At 36.4% G+C, this 15,017-nt stretch overlaps 3 protein-coding genes across 4 annotated transcripts in view; all 3 read left to right on the forward strand.

The window, feature by feature from the left end:
• The first annotated feature begins 245 nt into the window (after positions 1–245).
• On the forward strand, positions 246–7,754 carry LOC306869262 (beta,beta-carotene 15,15'-dioxygenase-like). The gene is made up of 11 exons (XM_079415949.1): positions 246–388; positions 1,907–2,035; positions 2,151–2,280; positions 2,708–2,855; positions 3,309–3,450; positions 4,783–5,003; positions 5,122–5,373; positions 5,541–5,643; positions 6,601–6,695; positions 6,855–6,966; positions 7,159–7,754. Exons 1-11 carry the CDS (start codon positions 325–327, stop codon positions 7,311–7,313), a joined length of 1,551 nt encoding a protein of 516 aa, XP_079272075.1. The 5' UTR covers positions 246–324; the 3' UTR covers positions 7,314–7,754.
• Positions 7,755–9,388: 1,634 nt separating this feature from the next.
• Positions 9,389–12,861, forward strand: LOC306870379 (bolA-like protein 3; the record flags this gene model as incomplete). The annotated part of the gene is made up of 4 exons (XM_079417616.1): positions 9,389–9,403; positions 9,513–9,609; positions 9,690–9,778; positions 12,376–12,861. 4 exons carry the CDS (start codon positions 9,389–9,391, stop codon positions 12,439–12,441), a joined length of 267 nt encoding a protein of 88 aa, XP_079273742.1. The 3' UTR covers positions 12,442–12,861.
• A 751-nt stretch (positions 12,862–13,612) lies between these two features.
• Positions 13,613–15,017, forward strand: part of LOC306876032 (synaptic vesicle membrane protein VAT-1 homolog-like) — a 71,929-nt gene continuing 70,524 nt past the window's right edge. For both annotated transcript variants that reach the window (XR_013784796.1, XM_079426923.1), the window contains exon 1: positions 13,613–13,919. Coding sequence is in view for 1 of the 2 variants with exons in the window: in XM_079426923.1 (XP_079283049.1) it covers positions 13,711–13,919 (209 nt within the window). In the remaining variant the exon portion in view is untranslated. The remainder of the gene's footprint in view (positions 13,920–15,017) is intronic.

Raw genomic sequence — 15,017 nt, forward strand, 5'->3', positions numbered from 1 at the left:
TTGTTTATTTAATTTTTTTTTTTTTTTTTTTTTTTTTTTTTTTTTTTTTTTTACAGTAGCCTAGGTCAGATATTGACTTTCTTATCTGTAATCTCTATAATTTGATAAATATAATTTTGCACCTCTTTACATTTTAAGAACTATTAGGTGCCCACTTCGGTATGAGGAGATGATAAGAATAAGAGAAGTTAGCACGTTGTAAACATCAGTCTCTAGAGGGCGGAGTCTTCACCTTCCTGAAGCTTTATAGCCAGTTTGTGCTCGAACACTGACTGTCAGTTTTAATATCTTCCTTGAAGAAACTTTGGACAACGCTTTGGAAAGATGCAGTACGACTATGGTAAAAACAAGGACGAACATCCAGAGCCCATCAGAGCTGAAGTAAAAGGTAGGAGGAGAAAAATATGTTGCCAGTAATTCATGTTAAAGCACTGTAAAGGATAAAATTGTCATTAATGTTTTGCAACTGTAACATTTTCTATTTATTAAATGATTAAATACATTCATTGCATGTAATAAACCTTAACACTTTGGTCTAAATCCATATCCATTCAAATCTCATATTTTTTTATTTTTTATTTTTTTGTGACCATCTGGCCGAGCCTTATGTTTCATATACACGCCTACCAAATTTATTTTTTCTGTAGTGGAATTACAACACTTTAACATTGTGCTTGAACTCTCAAAATGATTGTAATATTCCCATCTGCAGCTTGAACAAAGAAAAGTCTTGTCAGTTGAGAATGCCTGATAACACCGTATAATTAGATGCAGTTCCCTTACATCTACTAAATAAATGTAATTGCACATATGACAAAACCTTTTTTGATAGCTTCCAGGTGGAAAGTTTGGATAATGATTCATTTTATTACTTACCGTTTCAAGGATTGAAAGAATTTTTCTTCCATGAAAATGCTTGATATTTTTTACTAAGAAAAACCAAAAGAAGTTGAGAACCAATAGTATAGATCAGTGGCCTCATTGAGCTGATGTAACACAAGCATATAGAAACCATGTTGAGAAGGACACAGGAAAAATCAGCTCTACTCAGCCACCCTAAAGGTAGACAGAAGGATCTTTAGTAATAACTCATTGACTTAGGACAAACATTTGCATTGTGAAATAGGCCTATAAGTTAAAAATCTATATTAGAAAACTTGTACTGAAATCTGTGTCATTCCCATGGTTACCAAAAAGCCACTACTTATTTTCTTTTTTACACATTCACATCATAATCTCTTTGATTTTAATTATTTTTTATTAAATAAAACCAGCCAAAATATTAAAATAATAGTGATAATTAAAAAAATCAACAATTCATTTGAATTAAAAATATGCATATGCTTCTTATACATTGACAGCAGACAGAAACTGATTTTTGCAACAATATAAGTAAATGTAATGTAATTTTACAGTTTATTTTAAATTTCTTCCTCATCCTTGAAAAGCACCGTCTGTTTCTGCTGCTCGAAAGTATTGAAAAAGTGCTTGAATTTCACTTTTTATAATCTGTATGAACCCTCTACTTTTCACTTGCATTTATTCATTTAGCAGATGCTTTCATTCACTTACAAAATAGGAAAAATACAATCAATTGATCATAAGCGGCTGACGATATAAGTATCATCATGATACTGAATTTAAAAAATAAACCAAAATTGTGCACAACTAGAGCAGACGTGTAAATGGCAGAAAACAGAAAATATATATATTTTTTAGTTTTAGGTGCCTTAAGGAGTGTCTTTATTTATGCTTCTGGTGCTCAAAGAGGAGATCTTTAGCAGTTTTCTCTTTGTGAAGGGTTCTGTGAGCTTAATAGCAAATGGTTTGGACAGAGAAGTGGACATAAGCAGTTAATTATACCAAACTGCCACACTTAAAATAGTTTGCTTCGTCGTTTTTTCAGGCTTGATTCCTGAATGGCTGCAGGGCACGCTTATACGCAATGGACCCGGCCTCTTCTCTTTGGGAGAGACTAAATACAACCATTGGTTTGATGGAATGGCACTTTTGCACAGTTTCACAATTAAAAAAGGTATTTACTTTAATGTCTCTCAGCCTTCTATGTATGTTTCCACTGTCATGAGATTTTTTTTTATATATATATACCGCAGTGCTCCACATGACTGTACTGATTGTTTAATTTTCAGGAGAGGTGACATATAAAAGCAAATATCTTCGAGGTGATACCTACAACTCCAACATGCAATCTAACAGAATAGTAGTGTCAGAGATGGGGACCATGGCATACCCGGACCCATGCAAAAATATATTCTCCAAGTAAGTAACTTTACTCACTGATCCAATCAATTCAGAAAGACTTGTTTTTATCAAAACATGACTCTTCATTGAAAAGCAGCAATGTATTGACTTAATGTGAAGAATTTCACATTAGATGTAATGTTTAATTTAGCCATTAGGAGGCATACTACTAAGTATCAGTTAGAGTACTTGACCTTTACCTTGCCAGTTAGTTTTAATCAGTTTTATGGAAACTAACCCATGTAACTGAGAATTGAGAATAACACTAAATCTGTTAACTCATCTGACAAACAGCTAAAATTCAACTTGCGACTATAAGAATTGAGTATAGAGTTTAGTATTCTTTTCATATGAAATATAAAATGTCAAATTTGTTGGTTGCGGTATGCATGTATATGCATATTGTTAATTGTGAATGAATTGTGTTTTTTAACTCTCTTTTCAGAGTGATCACCTTCCTTAGCCACACCATCCCGGACTTCACTGACAACTGTGCCAATAACATAATCAAATATGGAAATGACTACCATGCAACATCTGAAACCAATTATATTCGTAAAATTGACCCCATCACTTTAGAGACTCAAGACAAGGTTAAAAAAAAACTGCTTGTAAAAAAATATCTAGTTCAGTCATGGAACTCTAGATGGCGCTGCTATAATTTACTACATGCCACAAACTGATTGGCCTCTGTTGATTCTGCTGCCAATGAGATTTTGCTCATTTAAATAGTCAGGTTCAGTGTTTGCTGTAAGCGGATTCCTCTGAAACCCCCCACCTCCCCCAGTTCCACTTGTCTAGATCTGCTACAGGATTTATGCATGTTTGTGCAGCAGCAGCAAATCTTGCATGCTCACAGCAGATTGTTTATGTATCTTTGTTAGTAGCAAGTCCATACAGCAGCAGCATGTAGCAGATTTATTCCGCCAAGTGCATGAACAATGTCATATTTACCAACATGTTAAAACTTTTCGGAGAGTTTTCGTGATTGAAGTGTTCTTCATACGTGTTCTCAAATAAGATTGCTGTTGCTTTATTCGCTCAAGGTGGACTACCTGAAATACCTTCCTGCAAATATTGTGGCATCACATACGCATTATGATAAAGAGGGAAATAGCTACAGTATGGCAACATGCATCGCAGAGAAGGGCAAAACCAAATACGTGCTGTTCAAGGTTCCAGGAGGAAGTAAGTGTGCTGTCATAATTTCTGTTTCATGGTGCACCTTACTATTTCTCATCGTAAGGAATTTGTTCAAATCCATAACCTCAAGTATTAAACTTAGCTCAGCTTGCATGCTTAATAGAGACTTGAGAGTAGCTTATTTTGACTTGGACCTGTGAGGAACCACCAAGCAACCACCCAGAACACTATAGCAACTGTATAGTAACGTGGTAAAAACTACTTAGAACACATTGGCAAGAGCAAAGCAGTGCTCTGACAGCCACATCAGCACATTAGCACTATGCTGTGGAGTTTTGCAGAGGCAACAATCACGTTTAAAAAATTTGTTTTTGTAATACCATTTATAGCCACTAGTAGACGCTAACTGACATGCATCATCTTTAAGCATTATATCAAAATCCCTCTCAAGAAAAGTCTATTCACTCAACAGTCATATTTGCAGTGACATGATAACTTTACCAAATGGCGATTTTGTGTGTGTGTGTGTGTATATATATATCATTTTGTTTATTATTTTTATTGTTTGTGGGCCTTATAGGCTATCCAAGATGTAGATGAGTTTATCAATAAACAGGTTTGGAGAAATTTAGTATCACATCACTTGCTCACCAATGGATCATTTGCAGTGAATGGGTGCCATCAGAATGAGATTTCAAACAGTGGATAAAAACATCACAATAATATACAAGTAATCCACTCGATTCCAGTCCATCAGTTAACATATTGTGAAGCAAAAAGCCGCATGTTTGTAGGAAACAATTTCATCATTAATACAGATATGTAACTTTAAAATGTTGCTTCTGGCTAAGATATGAGTCCTCTGTCCATAATATTGCTTTCTGCAGTGGAACAAAGTCATTTCATCTGTATCAGGAGAGATATGTGCACAGATCATGCGCTGTTTAATATCGAAAACAGTTCTAAATGACTTTTTCACTGGACAAAGTGTAATTATGGATTATGAACTTGTATATTTGCCAGAAGTGATTGTTTGAAATTAAAAGTGCCTTAATGATGGATTTGCCCCTAACAACCATGCAGCTTTTCACTTCACAAGATGTTAATTGATGGACTGGAGTCGTTTGTGGATTATTGTGATGTTTTTATCAGCTGTTTGGACTCTGATGGCACCCATTCACTGCAGAGGATCCATAGGTGAACAAGTGAGGCGATGCTACATTTCTCCAAAGATGTTGTAATTAAGAAACAAATTCATCTACATCTTGGATGGCCCGAGGGTGAGTAAATTTAGAAAAGCTCAGTTTCTCCCATCACTAATTACATGACATGCTAAGAACTACTGTACTAACCCTCAACAATTATTTGTTTAATCAGGTAGATCAGATGGGTCTCCACCATTGAAAAGCGCTGAGGTCGTGTGCACCGTGCCCTGCCGTTCCCTCCTCACGCCCAGTTATTACCACAGCTTTGGCATGACTGACAACTACTTCGTCTTCATCGAGCAGCCCTTAAAGCTGGATATCCTCAAAATGGCCACAGCCTATCTGAGGAGGGTCAGCTGGGCCAGCTGCATGAAATTCCATCCCGAAGACAGCGTAAGAATGAACTCTTTCAGATCTTTGAGTGCTCGTCTGGACATGCGTCTATCAGCTGGACAATGTTACAGCTTACTTCACCTATCTAATCTCTTCTTTCATTGCTTATGTTCATCAGACCCTGATTCACCTTATTGACCGAAAGACAAAGAAGGAAGTTGGGACCAAATTCTACACGGGTGCGATGGCTGTCTACCATCAAGTCAATGCCTTTGAAGATGATGGCCATGTTGTTTTGGATGTGATCTGCTATGATGACAACAGCTTGTATGATATGTTTTACCTGGATAAGCTGAAGGAGCAGATGGGAGCAGATACTGTGTACTGCAAGCCAAAGTGCAAAAGATTTGTGTTGCCCCTTATCGACATGGTATGTTATGTTGTTAGCAGTGTTTGCAAGGCAGTGCTGTATTCATGTTTGTCAAACATTCTGGTTGGGTTTTGTTTAAAGCCTGAAACCTGTGCAACATTGGTATTTCTCTGTTCTATTCAAATCCTGATTATAGACATACATTTTTTTTTCCTTTTCACAAACAGGGTGAGACTGGTGAAGATCTGGTCAAGCTTAAATACACGACAGCAAGTGCTGTGAAGGAGAAAGAGGGCAAAGTTCTGTGTCAAGGCGAGGTTCTCTGCGATGGTAAGTTAATGATGATGGGACAATTTAATTCCACAATGTGTGTGTGTGTGCATGTGTATAGACCTAACAGCCGCGCTCACTGCACTTATCCTTTATTACTAAAGATTTTAAATAGTTAGATGCGTAAAATAATATATTGACAGAGGTAGGAGCAACACTATATTACTATTAAAAACACTATATTAAAGGCAGAGCTAAATGTGATATTTATTAATGAGTTTGTGAAGATTTTTTTAAGTTCACTTAAACTAAAAATTCTTCTAGTATTTTTTAAAAGCCTATTAAATGTTAAAAATGAAGGCTTTCAGTTATACAGTAATGTTGAATGGCTATATTTGCTCATTTCACCATCAGTACCAGTGTTGGTATCAGTGATACTGGCCTTTATACTTAGTTAAAAGATGCCATTAAACAAATATTTAATGTATACTGTTTGTTTTTACATAAATTTAGATGTTTATGAAAATATTTTATGATTGTGTATGTTAGGTGGGATTAACCATGATGAATTACAGAAAATTATGTGATTTAATTATAATAATTAAGTGTATATTTTATTTTTTATAAAATTGTTATATTTTATTTCTTAACTGATGTTCAGCTGTCCTTTTAAAAGCCATCTAATGTTCACATCATCAGTCCTCAAAACTTTGTGAACACTGCAAGTGTCATGATGGTCAAGACCATTATTTTAATCAAGTTTATTGCTCCAAAAAAAACAAAAAAACATCAAATGTGACATGACATAAATCGGTGATGCAAATTGTGTTTACTTAATTTAGTATTCCTGTTTCCACCATTCATTCAGACTGACCTGCAGATGCGGAAGTTATTGTGCAATAGAGGCATTTACATTAAAATAATAGTATTTATTTTGAATGGTAGAGTGTGTATATGCAATATCTTATTTTTTTTTTTAAATACTTGGGCTCTCTGATTTTAATTTATTTCATTTAGGTGTGGAACTTCCAAGAATTAATTACAATTTCAATGGAAAGAAGTACAGATATTCTTACATGTGTTGTGTGGACACATCCCCGGTGGCCACAAAGGTATTGACTGTTTACAGTATATTTATGAACTTTGCAGAACTTCAAGGTAAATATGTTCCATAACAATCTATGACCTTGGCAGTGTTAGTGACATTCTGCCAGGAACACATTTTTGCCAGTCAGAACTGAGGACTGACTTTCTTTTTTTTTTTTCTCCAGATCGTAAAGTTTAATGCTGAGACAAAGCAGCAGATTGAGTGGTCTGGAGGAGACTGTTTTGCCTCGGAGCCTGTTTTTATTCCCAGGCCCGATGCAGTTGATGAAGATGATGGTAAGTTTCTGTCTTTCATAAAAGATGAGTTTTGTGCTTTTGTCCAAATGAATCACATACAACTGGATCACTTCATGAGTAATGAGTAAATTAAATCGAATGGCATTTCATTTTCATTTTATGCTTTTATACAGCTTTAACTCACCTTGTCTTGACACTAAACTGTTTGCTGTCTCTTTTCTCAATTTTTAGGTGTAGTCCTAACAAGTATCATAAACGCCAAACCAGCACAGGGTGGATTTCTGCTGGTGCTTGATGGCAAGTCTTTCAAAGAGGTTGCCCGAGCATGTATAGATGTAGATGTTCACATGGACATGCATGGCTACTTCATACCAGACAGTAGTTAAAGTTTTGATGTATGCCAGCTATGTAGGCATAATGACAGAGATGGAGAATCTCTTTAAATGTTGGTATTTTGATAATTTGGTTACAAAGTAGTCAAGGACATGTTGTATGAAGTCACATTTTGTGAACGTATACAGTGGTATGCAGAAAAAAACAACAACTGATACCCTCTGGACCATGAGAATTTTTCTGCACCGGTTTTGTTTTGTTGTTTGGTAATGTATACATGTACAGTTTGAAAGGTCATCAATTGCATTTAGTAATATAAAACAGAAATGTGAACTTGTTATTTCTGTTATTATTAATATAGCAAGTGTTTGGACTGTGTTGAAGTGCATTTAAAATACTGCACATAAAAAAAATACAAGGCTATGCCCTTTTATTACAAAGCTGCTGTGCTTTATTGTTGGCTTCAAATACTATATAAATACCACCACACATGGAAAAAAAAGGGCTCAACTTTATTTTGTGTGCAACTAATCAAAAGTTTGAACTTTCTAATAGCTTGCAGTTTGATTTGATAATAATACTAAGTTGTCAAAACTATGAAGTGACAAGTTTATGGACTTGAATCCATTGCGATTTCTGAAAAAAAAGCCCTTCAATGAAATTCCTTTTGTGATGCAATGGTTAATATTTACTACACTCACTGGCCACTTTATTAGGTACACCTTGCTAGTACCGGGTTACCTCCTTTTTCCTTCAGAACTGCCTTAATTCTTCGTGGCATAGATTCAACAAGGTATTGGAAACATTCCTCAGATTTTGGTCCATATTGACATGATAGCATCACGCAGTTGCTGCAGATTTGTCAATGATGCGAATCTCCCGTTCCACCACATCCCAAAGGTGCTCTATTGGATCGAGATCTGGTGACTGTGGAGGCCATTTGAGTAAAGTGAAATCATTGTCATGTTCAAGAAACCAGTCTGAGATGATTTGAGCTTTGTGACATGGTGCATTATCCTGCTGGAAGTAGCCATCAGAAGATGGGTACACTGTAGTCATAAAGGGATGGACATGGTCAGCAACAATACTCAGGCATTTTCGTCCACACATCTGCCGCTCACTGGATATTTTCTCTTTTTCGGACCATTCTCTGTAAACCCTAGAGATGGTTGTGCGTGAAAATCCCAGTAGATCAGCAGTTTTTGAAATACTCAGACCAGCCCGTCTGGCACCAACAACCATTCCACGTTCAAAGTTACTTAAATCCCCTTTCTTCCCCATTCTGATGCTCGGTTTGAACTTCAGCAAGTCGTCTTCACCACATCTAGATGCCTAAATGCATTGAGTTGCTGCCATTTGATTGGATGATTAGCAATTTGTGTTACCAAGCAATTGAACATTTGTACCTAATAAAGTGGCCTGTGAGTGTATTTCTCATATGTGAATTGTTTTAAAACCAGTTTGGGTTGACCCACAAACATAATAGGCCTAATTATCAATTCTAATAATAGTATGATCCACAATAAAAAATAAACTAAAAACAAATCATACAAAAATGTTCTATCGCCTACAAAGTGACATCATAGTTCCACCAAACAGCGACACTCCCATAGACCTCGATAGGAACTCACTCTCCAGAATAAAATGATATTGTAAAGCGAAATCAGCGTAGCTTTCAACACCCAATGCACATTATGTGTTGATAATTACTAGACATTGCTGCAAATATAGTGAAACTGCTATCTGTCCCGATTAAGCCCATTCAAACATATTGACAGCGCAGAGTCGTTTGGAAATATTGAGAGCTCCGTGAATCTTTTTAGAGAGCCGATTCAAAAGATTCGAATCAGTAGAACGATTCAAAACCTCCACTACTATTTCCAATAAGATCATTAATCGCTTGATCACCAGGGGGTGCCAGAAATGTGTTCCTGAAGGTAGTGACGACATATTCCTGAGACGGGACATGACTTTTTCAAGTGTATTTGCAGCTTAATATTTATATTATACTTTGATGAACTGCCTCTGCACCAAAATGTCTGTGCTCAGATCCATCAGATGCAGCGTAAATGTTTGAACCTTTTCTTCCTTTGTCTCTAGGCGTGTGTTTTGCTTGCATGCATGCACCATGTTTGTGAATGGTGTAAAGTTGCACTGTCTGTCACCTTGTCAAATAGCAAGCAGGCATAATGTCACATAGCGAAGTTATGGATACATTCAGTTGACATGTCTCTAGTGTGTTTAGCCTCTAGTCTTCATCCAGTCTGACTGATGGAGAGATGCGAATCACACACGTTTTGAAGGAGAAGTTTCCTCACGCTTCATCGCTCAAGGTTGTGGATATATCAGGTTAGTCCTGGCTCTGAATGAAGCTGAAGATCTGAATGGTGTTTAAACAGTGTGCTGTAATGTATTTGTGTCCATCTGAGGAGGTTGTGGTGCAATATACGAAATACACATCGAGTCTGATGAATTTAAAGGAAAGAGAACAGTACAGCAGCACCAGTTAGTCAATCAGGTATGTCAAATCCCACATCCATATTTATAATCAGTGTAATAATGCAGTAAACTGTTCTATTAACTCTATTAGTTCTGTTAGTTTTCACTTAAATGGTCATGTGAACAACTGAACATTGTTTATCAAAAGCACAAACATTATATGGAATCTCTCGATTAATCCGAGGTCCAGAAAGCTGTATGTATAATAGTTATTGAAATCAGAAAAAATGCTTTTGAGTTAATATATAATATCACTGAACAAGAGTGATGTAAAGTAGCTTTTACACAACAGTTCAGTAAAAATGAAGTTAAAGAGATAGTCCGTTAAATAATTTTGCAGAACACAGAGGAATACTTTTAAAAGATTGTTTTGTTTTACATTGAAAGTCAGTAGGGTCCAATCGTTTTGTGTTCTGCTGAAGAAAGAAAGTCATACAGGTTTAAAATTACACAAGTGTGCCAAGTTATGCCAAAATATAGTTCCCTTTTTCTCTCCCACTATCTGTAAAAAGAGTAAAAAATAAAAGCCTAAGCCACATATGGACCGAGACAGAGTATCTGAAGAAGAAAAAAAAGAAGCAGCTTCCTCTTCTCTTTCGATTTCTTTTCATCCCAGCTATCCAAACAGGATGCATTAATAATAGATTTATCTGATTTTTTTGTTGTAATATTAGCAGTACTGTGGCCTTTTACACAAAGCTGATTTCAGTGGCTATCCAGGTAAGCTTGAGTTTAGTTTGAGCAAACTCCGTTTTTCTTTTGGTTTTAGCGTGAAACACATTCTGGGTAAGAGATTGCTTACACACACACACACACACACACACACACACACACACACACACACATATATATATACACACACACACACACACACTCCCCTCCAAATGTATTGGAACAGTGAGGCCAATTCCTTTATTTTTGCTGTAGACTGTAAACATTTGGGTTTAAAATCAAAAGATTAATATGAGATGAGAGATTAACATTTCAGCTTTTATTTACAGGTATTTACATCTGGATCTGATACACAATTTAGAAGATAGCACCTTTTGTTTGAACCCACCCATTTTTCATGTTAGCAAAAGTATTGGAACAGATAGAATTAACATAGATTAAAGTGAAAAAGACTTAATATTTAGTTGCAAATCCTTTGCTTTCAATAACTGCATCAAGCCGGTGACCCATTGACATCACCAAACTTTTGCATTCTTCTTTTGTGATGCTTTTCCAGGCTTTCACCGCAGCCTCTTTCAGTTTTGGGGGGTTACTCCCTTCAGTCTCTTCTTTAGCAGGTAAAATGCATACTCTACAGGGTTTAAGTGTGGAGATTGACTTGGCCGGTCTAAAACCTTCCACTTCTTGCCCCTGATGAACTCCTTTGTTGTTTTGGCACTATGTTTTGAGCCATTATCTTGCTGCATGATGAAGGATCTCCCAATCAGTTTGGTTGCATCTTTCTGTAAAGTGTGCGACAAAATATTTCTGTAGACTTCTGAGTTAATTTTGCTGCTGTCATCATGTGTTACATCATTAATGAAGATTAATGAGCCTGTCCCAGATGAAGCGATGAACGCCCAAGCCATTACATTACTTGTGTAATGTGTATTATAATGTACACCTGTGTACACTGTGTTTCAGATGAGCTTGTATGTTTTGGGATCATGAGCAGATCCTTTCTTTCTCCAAACTTTAGCCTTTCCATCACTTTGGTCCATAAAACCTTGTCCCAGAATTTTTGAGGCTCGTCTCCTATCGTTCTTGCTAATGAGTGGTTTGCATCTTCTGGTGTAGCCTCTGTACTTTTGTTCATGAAGTCTTCTGCGAACAGTAGATTGTGATACCTTCACTCCTGCCCTCTGGAGGTTGTTGCTGATGCCACTAACAGTTGTTTAAAGGTCTTTCTTTACAGCTGTCACAATGTTTCTGTCATCAACTGCAGATGTTTTCCTTGATCTACCCGTTCGATGTCTGTTACTTAGTACACCAGTGGTTTCTTTCTTCCTCAGGAGATTCCAAATGGTTGTACTTGCTATTGCCAGTGTTTGTGCAATGGTTTGATTGATTTTTCATCTACTCTCAGCTTCACAATTGCTAGTTTTTCACCCATAGACACCTCTCTGGTTTTCATGTTGGTTACACGTCACCTTTCGATTACGAGTCCGACTCTCTAACCATTAGGCCACGACAGAGTCATATGCACACACACACACACATACATACATACATATATATATATATACACACACATATATATATATATATATATATATATATATTTTTTTTTTTTTTTTTACCTACTTGAAAATGAATTCAAATAATTTACATTTTTCATAACAATCTCTTAACCTTCAGCCGAGAAGTGAATTGCATAAACTCTGGATGAAAGCTGTGAGAACCAAATGAACCTGATCTGAACTGGATTGGATTTGTTTGGTTTTGTCAACTCTAAACCTACTCTGAGTTTGTTCAATCAGCTTTGTGTAACAGGCCACTGGTGTCATCTTATCATTTGTCTGGCTAATGCGTCACTGTAGTTACTGCATTAGTTATGAGATCACAGTACATGACATTAAAATAGTATTCAGTGTAAATTATAATCTATGGTTTGTTGTTCAACAGGCTCTCAAAGATGAGATTAAAGCCATGCACGGTCTACCCATATTCACTGATGTACCTAGAAAGTAGGAACTGCTCAGCATCATTCTCTCACCACGTCAGTCTGCCGTCTCACTACAATATTATAATCACACACCTCAATCTGTCTCTCTTTATAAAGTAAATTATGTAGAGTTATAACAGTGGCAGAGGAGTAATTTACAGATGTCATGAATAAACAATGTACAGTTATAAAGCATTTGTGAACCATATCTATCTTTTTAATACGCACAAAATAAGACTGTCATATTTTTTTTTGCCTGTAAATTAGTGTGAAAGAAAAATGTAAATGAGAGTGTGCAAGGCATGTGGATGGGTTGAATCTTCAGTCATTGTTCAGTAGTTTATTGATCCTGTTGTTTGTGTACAATCACTTGCTTTGTCAGTTGTCTGGTTTATTTTCTGTTCTGTCATTAGCTCAGTTGATCCATTAAATTATATCACATCTTTCCCCCTGTGTGGCAGAAGATTGATTGTATTCTAGAATTATTATTTAATATGTAATTTCTTCAATGCTTGTATTTTGTAAATGACCAAATGCACGGGTAGGTTCTACAGAAACCATTTCCACCACTAGATGTCATTTTTGTGGTTTTTAGCACAATAAGCATTTCATCAGTCGTATTTTGAATTGTATTGCCTGTTTAATACAGTGTTAAATTATAGAGAACTATTTTATGAATCTTTCTTCTCAAGTATTTTTGCATTAGTTTCTAATGTAGGCTATTACTAGTTTTACGGTATTATAGCTAATTTGGATACCTTATGTGACAAATAATGTTTTTCTGCTTTCCAGTGTGGAGAAAAGCATTCAATCAGATTCATTAGCGAATCGGTTCGTTCGGACAATTCGTTTTAGTGGTTCAAAATGTTTAAATCGATATGCAGAAGTCCAAATTTCGGCGTATCGACGTAAATATTGCTGTTTATCATTGCATTTCCGAATAAAATGCCTACAGGATCTCAGTGAACAGTTTCAGTGATCTATCGACTCACTTGAACTGCTTAAGTTTTTACCGAAGATTATTTTACTTCATTTTTTTTTTCTTTTTTTTTTTTTTTTTTTTTTTTGGAGGGGCAAAATTATTTGGTTAAGAAACTGTTTAGCACTTTATTTTCGTATATTCTAAAAGTCCAGTGATTCACAAATGTGCGAATCGGTTCGAATGAACGGTTCAAATGAACGACTCGTTCAAGATTCGAACATCGCTAGTGAATGGTGCGGCAGGAGCAGCAAAGAGAGCGCAGTCTCCAGGAGGGCTTCGGCAGAGCGTTAGGCTGTTCATATCATCTTCAGACATGGCAAAGGAAGGGACTGAGATTGCTGAAGAGACCGAGCAAATGATGGACCAGAAGGAGCCGGATAATCCCATTTGTGCGGTTGTAGATTCAAAAGAAATGCGGGCTGTGGTGCTGACGGGCTTTGGTGGTCTAAACAAACTCAAAGTCACCAAGAAACCAATGCCAGAGCCTCAAGAAGGAGAAGTCAAAATTCGCGTGAAAGCATGGTAAATATTTCAGCTTTAATAATCATTTATTTATTATTTTTTAGCATGCGTAATGACTGATGTGGCACATCTGAGACTCCGCGCGACTGGCAACAGCAGCAACATGTTGCCGCAAGAAGAACAGGTGTCTTCATAATATCCATATCGGTAATTTCATTTAGCATTCAAAATAGGTTAATGATACGAATGTTGGTGGTTTTGAAGGTTAGATGCTAATGTGAATAAATCATCAGAAAAAATAATGCGTGCCTGATTCTTCTGAGCTCAGTGCACTGCAGAGATTTCACCATATGCTGTCAAATGACATACTTTTTAATGTTTACTTTGGGTTATGACTATTAAAATTATAGAAAAAACATTTAACAGTTCTGTGTTACATTTAGGAATAATATTCGCTAGCAGATCCTCATCTGGTTGGTTCTAGATGTGCTTGACTGCTCTTGGGGCATTTTAACTTTAAGTTCAAGTTTATTTGTATAGCGCTTTTTACGATGCAAATCGTTGCAAAGCAGCTCTACAGGAAATTAAGTTTCCACAATATTTGTATATATTGCAGAACCTTAATATATTTAACGTATGGCAAAATTTGGTAATTCTGTATGTTGTCTGAGTGGTGGCATCCTCTGAGGTCCTCTGAGGGGTTGGCATCATCTTTTCTGAGGTCATCTCAGATCATTTAAGTGTTGGATCCAGACTGAAGCTTCTGTAATAACAGAGAAACAAATAGAGACATAATTAGCGTAGCTGCTGTTCCATCTAAGCAAAAATGATTTGTTCAACCCAAGATAAAGAATAATAATAATGTACATTTGATCAGATTTAACTGCAGTACAAGATTATAAGATGCATTATGTGAATGCTTGGCTAAAGAGATGTGTCTTTAATCTAGATTTAAACAGAGAGAGTGTGTCTGAACCCCGAACGTTATCAGGAAGGCTTCATAGTTTGGGAGCAAAATGTGAAAAAGCTCTACCTCCTTTAGTGGACTTTGCTATCCTAGGTACTACCAAAAGTCCAGAGTTTTGCGACCTTAGGGAGCGGGTTGGATTGTAGCGTAGTAGATGACGAGTTAGGTACGCAGGAGCTAAACCATTTAGG

The sequence above is a fragment of the Barbus barbus genome, assembly GCF_936440315.1.
Source record: "Barbus barbus genome assembly, chromosome: 1".
In the NCBI taxonomy this organism is placed as follows: domain Eukaryota; kingdom Metazoa; phylum Chordata; class Actinopteri; order Cypriniformes; family Cyprinidae; genus Barbus; species Barbus barbus.

Excerpts from the sequence above, each read along its gene's own strand:
- LOC306869262 (XM_079415949.1), top strand. The coding sequence starts at position 325 with ATGCAGTACGACTATGGTAAAAACAAGGACGAACATCCAGAGCCCATC. Across the intron at positions 2,036-2,150 it reads CAGTTTCACAATTAAAAAAG|GAGAGGTGACATATAAAAGC; the intron begins GTATTTACTTTA and ends TTTAATTTTCAG. Across the intron at positions 6,696-6,854 it reads CATCCCCGGTGGCCACAAAG|ATCGTAAAGTTTAATGCTGA; the intron begins GTATTGACTGTT and ends TTTTTTCTCCAG.